The 20,453-nt window shown below is 38.1% G+C and overlaps 1 protein-coding gene and 1 long non-coding RNA gene across 2 annotated transcripts in view; both read right to left on the bottom strand.

The window, feature by feature from the left end:
- LOC127524546 (uncharacterized) overlaps nt 1–20,453 on the bottom strand; it is a 136,993-nt gene that overhangs the window by 80,982 nt on the left and 35,558 nt on the right. The gene's annotated exons all lie outside the window — the stretch shown is intronic.
- irf2bp2a (interferon regulatory factor 2 binding protein 2a) lies at nt 790–3,877 on the bottom strand. Its single transcript, XM_051916134.1, has 2 exons — nt 2,497–3,877; nt 790–1,934 (listed from the first exon to the last, which is right to left on the bottom strand). The coding sequence occupies exons 1-2, from the start codon at nt 3,275–3,277 to the stop codon at nt 1,213–1,215; spliced, it is 1,503 nt and encodes a 500-aa protein (XP_051772094.1). The 5' UTR covers nt 3,278–3,877; the 3' UTR covers nt 790–1,212.

Raw genomic sequence — 20,453 nt, 5'->3', positions numbered from 1 at the left:
GCACTGGTTGACATTTAAAAAAAAAAAAAAAAAACACCCAAAACTTAAACCGATAACATGCATACCATGTTAAAATACCATAAATAAGAGTTAACTAGAAACAGTGACTCAAGAATTCCAGAGTCAATCATGTGACCGTATGCTGTTTTACAAGCTACCGTATTCTTCGCATTTCTTTTGCACGTGTTGGGAGAGATTTACACTCATGCCTAACCACTTCACTGCATTGTTGCACTGCTCGTTATGTAACTCTTTCATTGATATTGCACAGCAAAATTAAACGCATGCATGGTAAAACAGATTTATACGATTTGAGTGAAAGAGTAACTGAGGTGACGTACACAGATGGTAGGGTTTTTCAGCATTAGTCAACACACACACACACACACACACACACACACACACTCGAGTCATTTTCACCCAACTCCACCCATGTCTGACGAGGCAATTTCCTGCAACACACAATGCACAAAGCCCTCCTACCTAACATACCCAAACACGACCCAGATAAGTGGTTAAGGTAATGATTTACATGTCAGGGCCCATATTACATGTCTCAGATACTCCAGAAAACTATTATATATTAACTAGGCTGCATTCTGATTTTTAGTACTCTAAATGCACTATAACATGAACACTGAAATGTAAATTGCAACCTGGTTAAAGAGAACAATTGACCAAAATATCCGAGAGGACGGACGTTTGCCCTTCATAATGTGTCCCAGACGTCTCAACAAATCAAAAGCCGCCACGCTCAGATCCTCAGAAGAAGCAAGCAGAGACTCTCCGTTAATACAAGATCAGAAAATGTATTTGGCAATTTTAAACAAGTGCATACAAGTACAGCTAGAAGCGTTTTCCAATGTTTGCCAAGTGCTCGTAGAGTTGCATTAGTCACATTCTACGTTTAACAGGAACTGCCACCATACCTAAAAGTACATCAAGAAATCGTTAAACATCGACAAAGAAGAACGTAGTCCGTTATAATGAGTACATACCTTTTATCTTCAAAAAATATAGAAACACAATGTATTCAAAAATCAAAAAAATGTACAGCAATGTTTACGAAGTATGCATGTCCCTTATGTCCATTATATACAAGTCCATTAGTTTCTGTCTGGATGTATGCATGTGATATTCATATTTATATATTTATATAGACCAATATTTTTGAATATTTTCAAAAAAGGGAGGACAAAAAAACAAAACAAATCAAGGGTCTCTCTCCTTTTTTACTTTGACATCTCCAGCGAGAATGGTGGCTATTTCACCTTGCATGAAAGCCCACGGTACGTTGGAGCCCACCAGGGGGCATTTCTCCCCGCTCGGACAGTACACCTCTCCGGTAGCGCCCTGCTGTTTGATGCTCTCCCGGGAACACGGGAAGCAGAACTTGTGCGACGGCACCGAAGGGCACTGCACAAAGTGTGTGTCCTCCAGCCTCTCGTGGCAAAGCGTGCAGCACAGCGGGATGCTGCTGGGAACCGATGAGTCCGGAATGCTCTGAGGATGCACCGGATCCATGCCCGGCACGTGAGGCGTCCCCGCGCCCTGCGCCAGCCGCCGTTGGTTGGGCGACAGCGGGCTGCTGCTGTTTCTGCGCGTCGTGGAGTGGACCTGGTTGGCGTCCTTGGGCGAGCTGTTGCCGCCGGCGTTGTCCGCAGCCATAATGAGCGCTGCCATGGGAGAGTGTCCGTTCTGAGTGGCGGCGGCCGCCGCGGCGGGCTCCGGCGGGGTGGTGCGAGGGTGCGGGGATATCGTGGAGGGTGGGGAGGCGAAGCTAGGCGGCTGCACTGGGGGCATTTTCAAACCACCTTCTGCTGCCGCTGCCGGGAGCCACTGTCCTTCTCCGTTAATCTTCCCGGCAGTGCCCTCCCCGTCGGGCTCCGGCGAGGCTTTTCTCTTTAATGAATTCTTGGGATGTTTGCCTCGATCTGCAAAAAAGCATGAGTGTGCATGAATGGGCTGCACTATACTAGCACAAAGCGTCTTTATGCAACAACAATGTAGCAGACGCAGTGATGCATTGTAGTGCCAGACGTAACAATGAGGCTCACTGCAAATGCACCACATGCAAATACACGCTGAGCTTTGATCAGCGGAAATTTTCTTGCAGCTGACTCATGCCATAGTGCTCCCATTCAAACCAGGCCATTTAAGAGACTATAGTAGCATTATACTGTATGCATAGGCCTACATATTTATATTATATATATATATATATATATATATATATATTTTACTTGTTTATCAATACAATACACACACACACACACACACACACACACATATACTACATATATACATATTATATATATATAAATAAAAACACACAAGATTGAAAATATGGCATATCCTGAATCCATCTAGACATATATATTAATAGTCTACCAATGCAAAATGTAAATATACTCCATATATTTTTGTTTATACACACATTTCACTATACAACAACATTGAAAATACAGGGGGGGAAAAAAAGCATTTTAAACATACCTGATTTGGACGCAGGAGTGTTTGTTTCGTACATGACCCTCTGCTGCATGTGCTCCTTCTTAAATCTGCTGTCGTACGGGTTGAGCGCCATCAGATCCCGGACCGTTTTGTTCTTGTTGATCCAGTCGTCCGCCCGGGTCTTGTGGTTGTCGCTGATCTCCGGCGTCATGCTGTCCGGTCTGTGCTTGTCCTTGTCGTGCTCCGTGCTGGAGACCGAGGCTGGCCGCTTATTCAGGTCAGCAGGGCTGAGACCCGACATCTGTCCCGGTCTGCCGTTGATCGCGTGCGCCATGCTGCCGTTCACCAAAGGCACTAAATTGGGCGGCACGCCGCTAGTCCTGCGCGGGTTCGGACTCTGGCGGTTGAGCTCCGGCGGATCGTCCGGTTTTGAGAATCCGTTCGGGACCGGGATGCCATTCGCATGCCGCGCAGACTGGTATTCGGCTCCCAGCCTGGGCGGACGCTCGGAGGAGAGCGGGTAGCGGTCAAGGGGCTGCGGCGGGCGCGAGCCCGGGTCTCCGGACGCGTGATTCAACGCCTGGATCTCCTTCCCCGACAACTGTTTGCCCGGTCCCGCCGGTCTGCCGTCCTGAAATCCATGGGCTCTTTTGAGCTGCCGAGCGGTTTCAATGACAAACTCGATCCTGTCGGCTCCTTCGTAGTTCACACATCCCCTGCAAACGGGTTCGGTAAAATCCCAGATCATAGCCCACGGCATGCGGGGCAAGTCACATAAATAACACGACTGCCTCCTCGAAGCAGCTACCGCCGCGGACGACATCGCTCTTTCAGGTGAAAAACCCTCCGAAATCAAGCACAATCCTCTTTAAAATGTCCTCAGAAACGCTGGGGGAAAAAAAGAGGTAGGCTCCTCTCGCGCTCACACAAGTAATAATTAAGTTACAAACAGAACTTCATAGTAGCGTGCGCTTTACTACGACGCGCGCTCGATCTATCTCACTCACTACTACCGCGGCCAGGCTGGAGCTCAATGTGGAGCAGTGACGTCACCGCCCCGCTCTGACTCTCCGCTTCTATTTACTTGATTCTTCGATAGAACACCCCCTCCGGCGCATGCGCGCTGGTCACCCCTCCCTTCGCTCTTCCTTTATTTAACTATACTTGAATCGAGGCCAGAGCTGCGACGACGACGGCGAGAAGTAGGAAATAAGCAAAAGAGCTTTCGATATCATCGAGGCGTTGGAAACGATTCGAAGTCGAAAGTTCTGTTTAGACTCGCTGACGTAGGAGGACGATATATGCAAATTAGGCAAATTCTTGCCGAGGGGAATGGTGAGCGGTCACCTTTATATATTTAATTTTTTTGAATCGAATTTTGGTTCTGAAAACATGGAAATGATTTGATTTACAGGCATGGGAATGTGGAAATTAATGAAAATACACAATTTCTGCTCTATAAAACATCCATTAAATCACAAACGACTGGGGAAATACATTGAAAAGGTGTGGTTATTTATTTATTTGTGTATACATTGCCTGAAAAAATCAGCCATTTTAGAGGATTTTTTTTTTTTGTTGTTGTTTTTAAAGTTAATAATACTTTACATTTATAATTATTGTTATTATTAGCAATTGAGAGTACAAATTCAGAGGCTGGATGATACGGACTAAAATGAGAAAATCAGCTCGTGTTTGCTCATGCAATAAAATATGTCTGGTGTTTTTCTGGAGATCCCCTAAATTCCATTTGTGAGCTGTGAACACTTTCCTACAGTTGTGTAAACAAGTCAAAATGCATCAACTCGTAATATTAAGAATCTACAGATTTTCTCATGAAAGCTTAACATCAAATCACTCTAGTTTCGATGGTTATACACATTTTGTGATCGTAACAATGTCCACAGTGTGAGAAGAACCAACAAATAGCTTTGCAGGTCCTTCCCTTTTGTTTTGGATTCGTTCCAAATGAGTGCAGCTTCAGGGCTCTTTGGGTGAAGCAATGCGTCTGAAATCTGCAGACACAAGGCAGGATGTGTTTGTGCAAGCCCTCGTGACGTTGGAAAGAGGAAGTAAGATGTTTAGTCACGTACCCACAGCTCGCCTCGCCCTTCTCAACGAACATCAAATCTGTTGGCCTGCAGCCAGGGCGTATGATCAAGCCTCCTAAAGGAATTGCAGCACTAGGGCGTGCTTTGTACCCAAGAAACTGTAAATATCGTCTTTTCTTTCCGGCCTGACGACTAATTCCTCCTGCACAGGCCGATCGGATTTCACATGAACGCCTGTCACTCAAGGTCATTGCTTGATTTTGTTTTCTATGTCAGTGGCTCTCGACTGGCGGGTCATGACTCAAAAAATGGGTCAGTGACGAACAACAGTGAAAAACAAAGCTGAATGGAAATAAAATCATGCATAATTGGGAAATCCACAAGACTACTTTTCAAATAAGGATAAACATGGTTTGTGTTAACCACAATGTGGTTTTGCGAGGTGAATTATTCAATGACTTACAAATAAATCTGATTTACAATTTGGGTGCTGTATTGGGTCACCAACACCATATTAAATATGCCATTTATAATTAATAAACTTGACCATTTGTGGCTCTTGCAAATGATTTAGCTTTTGATTCCACCATAATAATCCAGGTAATATTAATACATTTCAGTGTTTGGTTTACCTTTGTATGATTTGCCATTTTGGTCACCACATGATGTCAAAATAAAATTCCACATCCTGAAGCAAAACCAGTTGAGAAACACTGATCTACATGATCATGACTCAGCACTTCTTAAGCAATGCCTCATTAAAATAACACGGGAAAAGGAAGGAAAATGTAACATTGAAAGGCTCCTGGCGTCTAAGCTCAAAAATAAAAAAAAATAACGTGAACCAAGTGTGTTTTATTAGTCAGATTTGATACCAAACACCAAAGCATATCAGTGGTTTGTTTTGTTTAAGATAGTGCATTTACCTCTCGTGTGCTTTTGGGTTTTTCCTCTTTCTCCATTCCATGAGGTGGCGGCACATTTTCTAGGTTATATAACTCATCTGCTACAGATGTTCAAGGACGCAGTACTGTACATGAAAACAACACAAATGAAATATTGATATTGTTATATAAGGTCACAAATGCAAATATCACAAGCTCTCATTCTCTTATATAAAACGCCTCTCATCTTGAAGCTTTGAAACATCATTAAAACTGCTCATTTTGTGTCTCGGAAATTGACCCAGACACATTTACAGAGACGCAGACAGCATAAAACAACACTTGTCTCAACTATAAAACGAGTGTGCATGCTAAAACGTGTGCCATGCTTTTTGGGTTCACTGAAGTGTGTCAAGTGAACCCACTGACACAATGTCATTCTACCCTGCGTTTCCAAGTGCAGACAGTCTGTAAAACCTCTTTTCCTTCTTTTGATTGGCTGTAAATTTCTCAGGAAATGGTAACCATAGCAACCCCTGCGCTCACCAGGATAGCCCCACTGACAAGCAACATCCTGTTTACTGTGTTGCTATTTTTTCTCTCCAGCTCATGAATTCAACTGAGAATCGTAACTCGCAGCAGAAACAGTCTGTTGTACAACAGCCTCAGTTTTGTGATTACTAACCCATCTACAGTCTGTACATGCTGTACATTATTGCACATGCTTCAATATAACATTAATATAACATATCATTGATTGATTGATTTCACAAAGAGAATATTCACTTGCAAAACAGCCAGAAATAGCCTGATTTTTTTTGCATACCACCCCACTACTGTATTGTGTATTGTATTTTCTGCATTTAGCAGACGCTTTTATACAAAGTGACTTACAACAATCTGTACATAATGTGTACATATTGACTTATATATTGTATGTTGATATGTACTTGATTCTTTTGATAAAGTACATATAAAGTATAATAAATATATGTGTGTGTGTGTGTGTGTGTGTGTGTACTGTCAAATTGATTAATCATGAGTAATTGCATCTAACAAAAATACATATGTGAGTGCGGTCAAATCAATCGCGATTAATCACATAACATAAGTTTGTAAATATATATATTTACATACATAAATGCATATATACATATATAAATAGATATATAAACTTATGTTAGATGCGATTAATCACGATTAATTGATTTGACAGCACTCACACATATTTTGTTAGATGCAATTACTCATGAATAATCAATTTGACAGTACACACACACTTATGTTAGATACAATTACTCATTTGACAACACACACAAACTTGTTAGATGCGATTAATCGATTTAACAGCATATATATATATATATATATACATATATACACACATATACACACACACACCATTTGTGTTAGATGCGATTACTCATGATCAGTCGATTTGACAGCACATAAATACAAACTTTTGTTGTGATTAATCGCGATTAATCGATTTAATAGTACGTATATATATACACACACACACACAATTGCTAGATGCGATTATTCATGATTAATCGATTTGACAGCACATATACAGACACTTGTTAGATGTGATTAATCGTAATTAATCGATTTAATAGCACGCACATATATATATATATATATATATATATATATACACACATATACACACACACACACACACACACACACACACTTACAAACTTAGATGTGATTAATTGTGATTAATCGATTTGACAGCACTAACACACACACAGAGACACAAATACTCCAACTTGAAACTGATTTGCTTTGATAAATTACTAATAACAAAATTATGCACACTCAAAACAGTAAGGCATATATTCATCTGGTTGTAATGAACCATTTGCGCTATATTGACAAAAAATTACTCATTGGAGCATTCTCACTTTGTCGGTGCAAACGGCAAACATTTCGTGACATCGGGGAGGTAGAAGAGCAATTATAAAATGGAGGAATTTAGTCAAAATGGAGGGCCTGAGAGAGGAGCAGAAAAAAATGTGCTCGGCGTCTGGAATCTGGGGGCTGGAGGCTGCAGAGGTGATGTCATTGGAGCAGAGGAGCTGGGAGAAAAACAAGTCTCTTTCTTTATTCAGATCCTCTTTGCAGTCCCAGCAGGGGTGGGAGGGGAGGGGAAGGGAGGGCGGCTTGGCAGGCGGCCGTGGCAGGGGCTGCTGGGAAATGGTAAAGGATGCCAAGCAGGCTCTGCAGCCAACATTAGTGGCTCACATCTTTGTTCTCTGAAACCTGGTGTGCTGCCAAAAGCCTCATTTCAGTTCCCCGCCATGATTACACTGGATGTAGGCCAATTCCTGAGAGCTCGCAATCCTCTCTGTTGCTCTCGCTCTCCTTCAAAGGCTCGCTGCCAAACATGCAGCAGTTTCCATGGCGACGGCGAGCGGAACATAAAAAGTAAGTAATGATTCAGGCAGAGCGCCAGATGTGCCACATGTGCAACAGTTATAAAAAAAAAAGCATGATGAAGTAGAAAAGGCCAGTCTAGTCTGGTAATTGTGCCCGTTAGGAGAGTTGAAAATGCTGTTAAATCAAAGCAAAATAGAATGTTGAACTAAACTAGATTGCTACATTTTTTTAAGGAGCAGCTATGCAGTCGTTAAGAATGTTACAGAAACATTCCAAAGTCTGGATACTAAGTAACAACACACCTCTCCTCAACAAAATACATTTAAATATATTCTTTGATATTAAGTATTAGCGATACATGCTTTAGCAGACAAAATGAGCTTATTTGGGAAATATAAGTGAAATTTTCTCATTAAAACAGCTCTAGCAAAATAAATGTTCTCATGTTGTCTTTGCTGTAGCCCATGAAAAGCATGCTGTCATTGACACATGAGAAGAGATGTGGTTTCCTGTTAAAATCCCCAGTCATTTGCACATACAGCATGACATACCCTCTGAAAAACTCGCATTTAAATATTAGAATTGACGCAAACTGAAATAACCAAAATAAGGCCTAAGAATAGTCAGCTCGGTTAAGGCCAAGATTTCACTGGTCAGCTGTTAAACCATAAAATATGCTATTTAAAAATGAATCCACTCAAGATTCATGAGTCATAAATATTTATGTATTTTGTGTATGTGTGTGGGTACGAGAAGTATCATGATAAAACAAATTGTAAACATTTTAGAGGCATTTTGTCACATTTACAAGTGCATCAGATCTAATCATGAACTGTTCTGTATGTCACATGACTCTTACTTACACATCTGAGGTCTGTGAGTTGGCAGGTGTGTGTGATGACATCTACAGCTCTATGTAAATGAAGTGTGGGCGGTCTTGTGTCTTTTCACACTTTTGGTTTCACATGCATTAGTGGAACAAGCCTGTTTTCAACGAATGAATCACTAGAAACCAGTTCAGTATTTTTGCCTGTTAAACTTCAGGGACGTTTTGTAATGTGCACTCGCATAATCATAAATGTCATAATATCAGGGCTTTTTTTTATTTATTTTTTTTAATTTTAGCTCTCACACTTTCCAAATAATTGCTCAGCCTCAAATTACTCAATGAATGAGTGCATTTATTTTACAATGATTATGCCTGTTAACCCAACAACTTGTCAGGTCATGCAGACAGTTTAAAGTCACACCTAGATTTTTGCCCATTCGCTGTGAATGTAAATAACCTGATAATAACCTGATTTTTCAGTTGTTTTTTTATATTTATCAGCGTATTGTTATGCATGTGCACTCAATAATGTTCATTTATCTCTACCGAAAAACACTTTCATTATCGGCTATGATATTACTGACCACAAGTCAGTTCATCCATAAAGTCATGATGCAAGTAGCTTTTCCCGACTATGAACACCTGACAGTCAGACAGAGTAAAATAATCTTAAGTGAAAGAATGTGCTTATATTATATTAAAATGATTGGTAAAAACTGGTAATTTAGAGGTAAATAAAATATTTTATATATATAATTAGAATTAAAGTCGGCATGAAACAGAAGTTGTGATAGTGAAACAGCTTCTCAAACAAGAACAAACGTAGAGCGGGGCTTGATTTTGTCCATGTGGAGTTGATTGGATGGTTGTGGTTTGCTATTGGTGGATCTCATGTGAGTGACAGGTTGCCCCGCCCTCACACCAGTAAATATATCATCAGAGAAGAGATGTCAAGTTATTTTGACTAAAGATAATGAGGCACATGAATTAAAAAAAAGTAATGATGTGCACAGATAAATGATTTATAATAATAATAAATACAGTAATATTCCATAAAAAAAAACAAAAAAAAAAACATGAATTGTCAATTTTGTTTTCATATTGGGGGAAGAAAAAAAAAAAAAAAAAAAAAGGAAGAGTAGGGTACAACAGGGCTAAAGGCACACCTTAAACAATTTGCTTTTCACTACTCTCAAAGTGTATTATTGCAGAAAACCAAAAAAAAAAAAAAAAATGTGAAAAAAAAAAACAAACATAAAAAGTGGTTCATTTTGTTTAAAAATCTAATAAGTAATGAGGAGGCGAGGGGGGCATTTTACCCCACACACGGGGTAAAGGCTCCACAGCATGGGGCAAAAGGCACACAGTTTTGATACATATACTTTAGCTAAAATAATGTTTTTAATAATGTCTAGGTTAATACTTGTTCAAAACAAACAGAAAATAGTACAAACTTTGCTAAAGTGGTTATTTTGATAATAAAATAATTTTTGTTCAATAAATATACGGTCATTAAAATATGTTAATATAAAATTACTTTAAAAAGTAAAGATTCTGAAAGCATTGAAGGAGATCCCATAATATTTAATATAGATTTACAGTGGTAACAATAAATTATATTTTAAATTATATTTTATAAATTATATTTTATTATATGATTTAAGGGTTTGTTCACCCAAAAATGACAATTCTGTCATTAATTACTCACCCTCATGTCGTTCCACACCCATAAGACCTTCATTCATCTTCAGAACACAAATTAAGATATTTTTGATGAAATCCGATGGCTCAGTGAGGCCTACATTGACAGCAAGACAATTAACACTTTCAATGCCCAGAAAGCTACTAAAAACATATTTAAAACCGTTCATGTGACTACAGTGGTTCAACCTTAATGTTATGAAGTGACGAGAATACTATTTGTGCGCCAAAAAAACTAAATAACGACTTTATTCAACAATATCTAGTGATGGGCGATTTCAAAACACTGCTTCATGAAGCTTTACGAATCTTTTGTTTTGAATCAGTGGTTCAGATCGCGTATCAAACTGCCAAAGTCACATGAACCATTGAAATTTCAAAAACGACGCAACAAAGCCTTGTTTACCGAAATCACGTGACTTTGGTGCTCCGAACCACTGATTCAAAACAAAAGATTCGTAAAGCTTCATGAAGCAGTGTTTTGAAATCGTCCATCACTAGATATTGTTAAAAAGTGAATTTTTTTTTTTTTTTTTGGGCGCACAAAAAGTATTCTCGTCGCTTCATAACATTAAGGTTGAACCACTGTAGTCACATGAACTGTTTTAAATATGACTTTAGTAGCTTTCTGTGCATGGAAAAAGTGTTAATTATCTTGCTGTCAATGGAGGCCTCACTGAGCCATCGGATTTCATCAAAAATATCTTAATTTGTGTTCTGAAGATCAACGAAGGTAATTAATGTAATTAATGAAAGAATTTTCATTTTTGGGTGAACTAACCATTTTTAAATATGATTGCTTCATTATAAATATGGGTATTATCTCTAAGGTGAATATCCAATTTGATATATGATATTTACCATGTGAATCTAACCATGTCAACAAATGGAAAAGTCAGTCAGCTGTTTATCATCATGTTAATTATTGTGCCTTTTGCCCCAACAGCAGGTGCGCTTTTTACCCCAAATACCATACTTTTACATGTTCTTCCGTTATTGAAAAACTGTGCTTGAATTACCTTGAACAAAACTGAAAATCAGTAAGAAGACCTTTGTCTGAAAACATAAACATTAACTGTAATCGTTTCTCATTTGCTACTTAAATCAACAACATTTTAAAAAATATAAAATATTAGATCAAACTACCTCAGAATCAACTTTGCGTCGCGTCAAGGATCAGACAAATTTGCACATGCATATTGAAAAGCGGATGTTTAGGAAAGTGCTGCGGCAAGTTTTTGTGCCATCTAGTGGTTTAGAGGAAAATAAAATCAAAGGCGCCTTTCGCCCCATGGCGCCTTTCGCTAGTTGTACCCTAATCTTCATTTTTGACCCGTGAAAAGATTTTTTTGTGAGTCTGAAAACAGTCTAAAAAGTAAACCGACTTGACGCCGCAGGTCACAAATCTTGCCACATACATGTACTACTACAATATTACACGCTATCATTATGACCTATTGAATTCCTGGATGGCCGATTATCAAAATGATCTCCAATCACCACATAAAGTGACAGTGGGTGAAAGGGCATCATTAATTATCCCACTTTGGATCCTTTCAATTGTGTCAAAAAGCACTGGAAATGATTGTCGCCCCAGCCAGCGATATGATTGACACGGCTTGAGAAAGAAACAGAGAGGGAAGACGTGTCAGAAGCATCCGCAGCGCAGCGGATATGGCTGTTAGCTTCGGCCGTCTGCTTGTAGACTTCAAAGTGTGGATTTTTTCAAACCAGATTTCTCTCAGAAGCGAGTGACAGAATGAAATTGAGGGAGGCACTTGAAAGGGAATGTTATGATGTGTACGATACGTGCTTGAGCTGGCTGAATAATCTCTCTCTGGGGCGCTTTCATCTGCAGCCATGCCTGTCTTTACCCATGCTAACAAGCGTTAACCCATTTTACCAGGGTTTTTTTAAGAGCTGATAATAAATGTCTTGATTAAAATGCCAAATGTGATCTTATATGGTCAGACTTTTGGACCTGCAGCATAACGTCTGATCCCCTGTGAGGTAAGATGGTAGATTAGAGATCAGACACATTTACACTTTGATAATCTGTCATATAAAGAATACAATAATAATATAGTCTTCAGACTTCAGAGCTTATTCTGCGGCCAAGAACTGTCCTGTACAATTATGATCTACTTGACATGCATTGTGGCTAAAATATGATCAAGTTATTATGATTTGACGTCACAAAAACACAGATATCTGTTCTATAATCAGACTATTGCTACCAATAAAACAATAAACGTAATAGCCATGTTACCGGTGTGTATTATCACACTGCATTTAACGTGATGAGGACATCCTCCTAGTTACTTGACCTTTGACTTGATAGTCAAACATATGAGTCACAGACAGCAGGGAAAAACAAAGCTGAATGCAAATGATAACATACAAGATAGGATGGCAAAATAAATAGATTTGAGAAATGTCTTTTCTGTTATCCAGTCAAACTCTAGTCAAGGTGTAAATTAAAAGTATTAGAATGATTTCTGAAGGATCATGTGACGCTGAAGACTGGAGTAATGATGCTGAAAATTCAGCTTTGATCACAGGAATAAATTACATTTTACTATATATTCAGATAAAAAACAGCTGTTTTAAATTCTAAAAATATTTCAGAATTTTTCCCTGTATTTTTGATCACATAAATGCAGCCTTGGTGAGCAGAAGAGACTTATAACAATTATATATGGGTCGATGATGTGACATTTTTTTTTTCCCCAAAGGCCTTAATAATAATAAAAAAAAAAAAAAGATATGACATCCAAAGTATGTAAGGTAGTACAACTAGATCTCTTTTATTGAATCCAAAAGGTTTTAATTATATTTTGCTTCATATAAAAGGTATTTTAAAGATTTTGAAGTGTCAAAAGGTCATTCGGTTTAACCGTCCAACCGTTCATTTGAGATTAAAATATCTTAAAATGTAATAAATGTATATATTTTTTATTCTGGCATGATTTTATAACATCATATCTCAACATAGTGCAAAATGGTATTAAAATTATGTGTAGAAGTCGTTGGTTTGTTATGAGAAAGAATGTCCGGAAAAATGAATTTCATTGATGTCATTCGGAGTAACCAATATAAAGGGACCATTTTGAATCAAGTCATGCGGTCAATATCATGTGACAGGATGTGACATCATTCAGACACCTGCAAAGGACCACATGGTCATGAAGCAAAGTAACTAACTCTCTTTTAACTATTTGAAAAATTCAAGTTTTCACTTGATCATACGCATGTCCCGAAACATCAGGTCATTCGGTACAACCGCTATAAAACATGGAAAATGTTGTAATATTTTAAAAACTTGTACTAAATATAAAATGTTTGATTGTCCTTTTGCTAGCTAGCTAGATATCAGCCTGTTAGCATTGTTTGGAAATATCGTCATTTGGTAAAACCGAAATTTTGGTTAAACCAAATGAAATCTTGTAAAAATGACAAAAGCAGTGATAATTGATTATAAAAATTTTTTTTTTAAAAAAAACCACATAATCTCATTGTTAACACTTAATAAAACTTCAAAATTAATTGTCTCCATTATGTTTTTTTACACTTTTAAAAACCTTATTCGTCAATGACCCATGTACAATTTTCAGACAACATCAGCAACAGATCAAAGTCTAATGCGTTTCCTGTCAGACTATCACCTTCAACCTTAAAATATAAAATAAACAAACAAGTATGCCACTGGAGGATGTCATGTGACATGTCCCATAAGATGGTCTCACAGGTCAAAGTCAAAGAACACGTAAACCCGCAGCACTAACAGTGTTAAACATTAACCACAGCAGGTCTCCGGTCAGTGCAGCGGTTTATCTAACCTCATTAGATGTACACACAAGTCATCTGACCACAAAGGCCACGAGGTTGAACAAAGCAGCCCTTGTTTGAGCGTGTCAGCCGATCGGCCACACCCAGAGCAGTGACAGAACGGCGGATGAATGAATGGCCACATCAGCACAACGGAGGATGTATAATGGGCGTTTGCAGGTTTGCTGTAGATCTCCATTTAACAAAGCTGGAGTTCAGTGGGAGTTCAAGCCGCATATCCATTATTCATGCAACCCACATGCACTTTTTGTGTAGGACGGTGGCTTATCTTGATCTCTATGGGAGAGGGAAATGATGTGTGTGGATGTAAGGAAGCACAAACAATAGTATTTGAGTATACAATAGTAAAATGTCCCAAACACATGTTCGCCACCATAACATCCCTCCAGCTTTCATCGCAAGGAAGCTGTTAAAATGCAAAGTGGGTGAAATGTGCAGGAAGACACTGACAGAGAAGAATTATTATGAGAGACGAATGTTACAGTACATTCAGTGCTGAACAACAGCGGTGCTACTGGAATGTACTCTCTAAAAATAACCCAAGTTGGGTTGAAAATGGACAAACCCAATGATTGGGTTGTTTTAACCCAGCAGTTGGGTTACATGTTTGCCCAACATGCTGGGTAGTTTTATATAACTCAACTATTGTTTAAAAATTACTGTATGGCTGACTTAAAATGAACCTAAAATAGGTTGGAAATTAAAAATCAGACACATAATTACTAGAGGCAACAATAATAATCAGAAAGTAAACATTTATTATTAAGCAATTTCATAAATGTTTATTGCTTAATTATTATTCATTAAACTTATTCATAAATGTTAATTTCCAACATACTTTGGGTTCATTTTAAGCAAGCAATACAGTAATTTTTATATAATAGTTGAGTTAAATAAAACTACCCGGCATGTTGGTCAAACATTTCACCCAATTGCTGGGTTTGTCCATTTTCAGCCCAACTTGGGTTGTTTTTAACCCAGCATTTTTAATTCACACAGCCGAATGCATGGATATTATTGCATTAGACATTCCTGTACACTGTAGAAAGTGGTAACCTGCAATTTTATTCATAGATTTAACCCTTAAAATAATTCAATTGGTATAAATTAATGTATTTAGGTTGATTCAGCAATATTAAATAATATTTCTGACTCGAATAAAACCAGTTAATTTAGACGTTGCCTTATTTTTGGTGTAGCTCAAACAGCAAAGCATGAAACTAGTAAAGCCGACATCACGGTTTCTGTTCCCAGGAAAAGCAAAAACCAATTAAAACAAATTTATACCTTAAATGACTTCTTATAAAAGCATCTGCCAAATCCATAAATGAAAATGTAGACTGCAACACACCAAACTACAGTAAGTGGCATTTATTTTAAAGTCACAAGCACATTTTTCGTGTAAAATTTTCATTAATAGATGTTTGTTAGTTTTGAGATGATATAACAAAATTCACTATGAATCTTTATCTTTGCGGTTTCATCTCTGATAAAGCAACAGTTATGGGTGGCATTCAATTCTCAGTTCAGCCTCATCGTTGTAGCTTAACCACAGCTTTTACAGTTGCTGTGAAAGTGAGAAAGTGAGAGAGCCAGAAAAACTGGGCCAACAGTAGATATATGAGAACATTAAGGGAAGTCCAAAAGAAAAATCCCCACCCAGTTAAACCACAGGCCCTGTCAGCAACGCATGACCTCATGGAAGCATTGCTTTGTTATCGCTCAAACATTCTAAGCAGCACATTCCCCTCCCCCTCAAACACACACACACACACGCGCACACACACACACACACACACACACACACACAAACAAACAAACCGCCGAAGGGTTTCAGTGACTGTTGAAACAGAATATAAACAAAAGACATGCATGGTCGCAATAAAAAAAAAAAACTATTAAATGGTAGACGCCTTTAACACTTCTACATCACGTGTATCTCAATCTGCTCAGATGATCAATGCTTCAAATGAAGAATCAACTTTGCCTCAAACGTTTCTCATTAAATTCGTTGATGATTAGTCGATGATTATCATACAGTAAGCATATAGAGCTATAAAATGAATGTGCATAGCAAAGATCAGCTTCTTTTCTTTTGTAGGCCCTAAACTTTGAAACAAGCTTCCGATTCATATCAGATCAGCCTCGTCGTTTGATCTTCTTTGAGATCACTGCTTTACTTTGGGTATTTATAGAAGAGTACATTATGTTGTGATCAGCGTTGGGTGTAACACATTACAAGTAACATGAGTTACGTAACCAGAATACTTTTTCCAAGTAACTAGTAACACATTATTTTAAAACTTGCGTTACTTAGTTTTCCCCTTAATTGACTAACTTTGCATTTCCTTCAGCCTGAGGCTTTTTTGTTTCACTTTTGGTGTGAAAAGGGCCTTTACATTTGCCAAAAATAGAACTTTTTGAAGCAAGCCTAACTCGGGTGAAAAAAAAAAAAAAAAAGTAACAACGCAACGCATTACTTTCTTTAAAAAGTAACTAAGTAATGGAACTAGTTACTGTTTTAGGGAGTACCGCAATATTGTAACACATTAGTAACTTTCTCCAACACTGTTTATAGAAGGGTATATTATGCTGTGATTAGCATTGGGCGTAACACATTACAAGTAATGCAAGTTACATAACCAGAATACTTTTTTAGTTACTTTCTACTTAAAATTACTATTTCAAATAAGTAACGCAAGTTACTTTGTTTTCCCATGTATTGACTAACTTTGCATTTTCTTCAGCCTGAGGCTTATTCATTTCAATTTTGGTGTAAGAAGGGCCTTTATATTTGCCAAAAATATATCTTTTGTTATTAAAAAAAAAAAAAACTAACAAGCTAGCCCAGCCCAGGCGAGAAAAGGTAATGCAAAAGTAACATAATGCATTACTTTCTATAAAAAGTAACTAAGTAACGGAACTAGTTACTTTTTTAGGGAGTAACGCAATATTGTAACATTACTTTTAAAAGTAACTTTCCCAACACTGTTTATAGAAGGGTATATTACGTTGTGATCAGCGTTGGGCGTAACACATTACAAGTATATGTAAGAATACTTTTTTCAAGTAACTAGTAACACATTTTTAAATTTTCAACAAAATATCCGAGTTGCTTTTTCAAATAAGTAACACAAGTTACTTAGTTTTCCCCTTTATTGACTAACTTTGCATGTCTGAGGCTTATTCGTTTCACTTTTGGTGTAAAAAGGGCCTTTACATTTGCCAAAAATAGAACTTTTTGTTGAAGCAAGCCCAACCCAGGTGAGAAAAAGTAATAACGTATAATGCATTACTTTAAAAAAAAAAAAATAAGTAACTAAGTAATGGAATTAGTTACTTTTTTAGGGAGTAACACAATATTGTAACATTACTTTTAAAAGTTACTTTCCCCAACACTGGTTGTGATTGATTGAATGTGTATTGTAAAGCACTTCGGCAAAACAATTAGCTGTTGTTTTGAGTTGAGAATTGATTTTGGGGCAATTTGATGAGAAATGTTTATATTTGGTATATGAGAAAACTTTGAGATCTCTTTTGAAACTCTAGAGGAGACAAATGAGAAAACCTCAGGAGAAACAGCTCAGCTATTAAAGACATCTAATTTGTGACGGATAATTCCTAACGCTGTTCTTGTCTCTCAAACGGGGCAGTGCTTCATGCACATTAATATTTCCATCAGCTCAATTGGTGCTAGACAGGAATATAGAATGAGTCCCGGAATCTGATAAAAGCAGTAGCAGAAATATGTTGGGAGACGGTGGGAGACGCCCTCCACTCCCAAACACAACTGACCTCAAAAACCTGTGCTTATCAGTGGTGTAAAAAGGTTAACCCTCAATAACCTGCCTGTGTGTCGACATTAACCCTCTACATGCGCTAGTCATCTGACTATTTCATTAGCTCAGACATATTAATCAGGATAATGGATTGAACAAACCCTTAAAGCACTAAGTATAGAGTGCACCAGTCCGGTTCCCATTAATTCTCTCCATAGGGGAATTGATTTTGAACGATAACCTTTCAAAACAGACCTACTGTGAGCTACGGTGTTGTTAATCGATTGTATATACTTTTGTTAAAGCCATTGGCCCGCATTAATTCAACCTATTTTTCTAAATAATAACGGTCAATGGCACAATTCCTGGTGAAAAGCTATATTAACCATGATTCTGCAGAGAAATATCCACCAATCATCAGAGAATTGAAACGCGCCAAAAGAACTCTTTCGCATTTCACTCCCATGATGCACTGTGAATGACACTGGTTCATGGCTTATAACTCTTAAATGAAGACTTTTTAAAATCACTATGGGAAAAATACTTCAGAAACCAAGGCTGCGGCAGCCCCAATGTTATATTAGTGAGATGAGGAGAGAAGAGCGATACAGGACTAAAATAACATTACCTTTCAAAGGATCCTAATGCAGGAATATGGTTATTTATTTTCAACAATGTGAATGTCTCAGTTGAGCTTTATTTATTTGCATTCGTTACATTTCACTGTGGATTCTTTGGTAAATCAAACGCATTTCGGCGCAGGCTTTGCAATATGGACTCGACAGTAATGCCACAACATGTCAGTAACTGTGTTAATTCTAATGCCTGATCTGATATTAATGATTCATGTACATTCAAATGATCTTTGTCTATGTGTCAGTAAATCAAATCAGTGACTAAACGCTCAACTTCACATTGTTTCTCTTAGTAGTATAAAAATAATCTGTTATTTAAACGGTGATTAAATTATAAATAGAACGCTCCCTTTACAATCGCTGGAGCTGTCAATCAAAAAGCGTTAGTTTATCAGTGACTGAGTTCTGGACTCACGCCAAAACTCCCGTTTTATTCAACGAATCTCTTAGTTACAATGCGTTTGCACTGTTAGTTGTGATGAAAGCTTTCGTTAGTGTGCAGAAATTGACGAGATCAGTGCTTTCATGTGCTCAACAACATGTCTGTGATCGACTACAATGTTCATCACTGCAACCTTTCATGCCACGATCTAAATATAATGCTATAATCAACACTTTTCACGATTAGTTAACCTTGAGAGCTGTAATAGTAAAAACATGCTAAAAGTTTGAGACAGAGTAATACTATTTCATATGGAAAGATGTCAGCCAATCACAGCAATGGGCGTTTACACTGAAGTCTCACAGCAGACACGCCCCTTAAAACAGAGCGTTCAAATCAGAGGGCTAAAATCAGGGTAGGAAAAATGCCTTTTATTTCTAAATTATGACAATTTTTGATGTAAAAAGCATACTAACATTATAAGTGCACCCCAGGAAACATTTTAAAACAATAAAACAACACAGTTCATGACCCCTTTAATATTTCCTTTAACCGAAATCCTGACCTTGGCCATTGATCTGCAGGTCCGTGAAACTTTAAGCGTTGCAGTTCACTCTGACTCGACCAGAAAAAACACAAGTTTTGAGAAATGAAGACCAAGAAAAACCCAACATGAAATACAACGCCTAGAAACCCCAAAAAAGTATCTGTGCACTTTACTGAGTTGAATATCTGCATACTGCATTAGGGTGAGTAAATGACTTAATTTTAATTTTAGGGTGGAAACCGTGGAATTCCAATAAACACGTCTTTTTGAATACAGCATTCTCATTCTGCTTCAATGGTATTTCAGACACGGAATATAGATACAGATCATTTGTTTATACAGATGAGTTGTACTCATGCAAAACGCAATAAACATGCAAATGAAGACAAATTAAAGAAGAGGAACGGCTATTCTAATGTCTATATTTACATTGAGATCGGAAAGGTTGACGTGTTTTCCACTAAATTCCACCTGGGCCTCACTGAGCATGCTCAGTTACCGACCGCTGGCAACACGTCAGACTTCTCCCATCTGCTGATGCAGGATGCTGCCCACTCACACAAACACACATTTCCCCCTCAGGGCGCATTTCCATTCAGTCTAGTGAGCAGCGAAATCGATTCACTGTGTGGCAAGAAAAAACCCTCATGCATAGCAGCCACACCTCCCTGCAGAATCATATAGCCGAGTATGGTATAGCAAGCATGAAGTCTCCAAGCATGCACTTGTTTACTTTATCCGAGCGCATTAGTCAAGCGCGCATGCATGAGTCACACACAGGATGACTGGTGACTCAGAGCGTGAACACCTTCTCTCCTGACCTCATAACCCTGTGGCTGGCGTCTTAAAGGGGAAGTCTCTTGTTTCCATTCTGAGTCTAAACCAGCAGAATGGAAATATGGCTTTAGTTTAGTCATGAGGTTGACATTAGAGTTGATCTGTGAGCTCTCCCCTCCT

Source organism: Ctenopharyngodon idella, chromosome 13 (assembly GCF_019924925.1).
Source record: "Ctenopharyngodon idella isolate HZGC_01 chromosome 13, HZGC01, whole genome shotgun sequence".
Classification (NCBI taxonomy): Eukaryota; Metazoa; Chordata; class Actinopteri; order Cypriniformes; family Xenocyprididae; genus Ctenopharyngodon; species Ctenopharyngodon idella.
The sequence above is the reverse complement of the archived record's forward strand: the minus strand, read 5'-3'. Positions and strand labels throughout refer to the sequence as shown.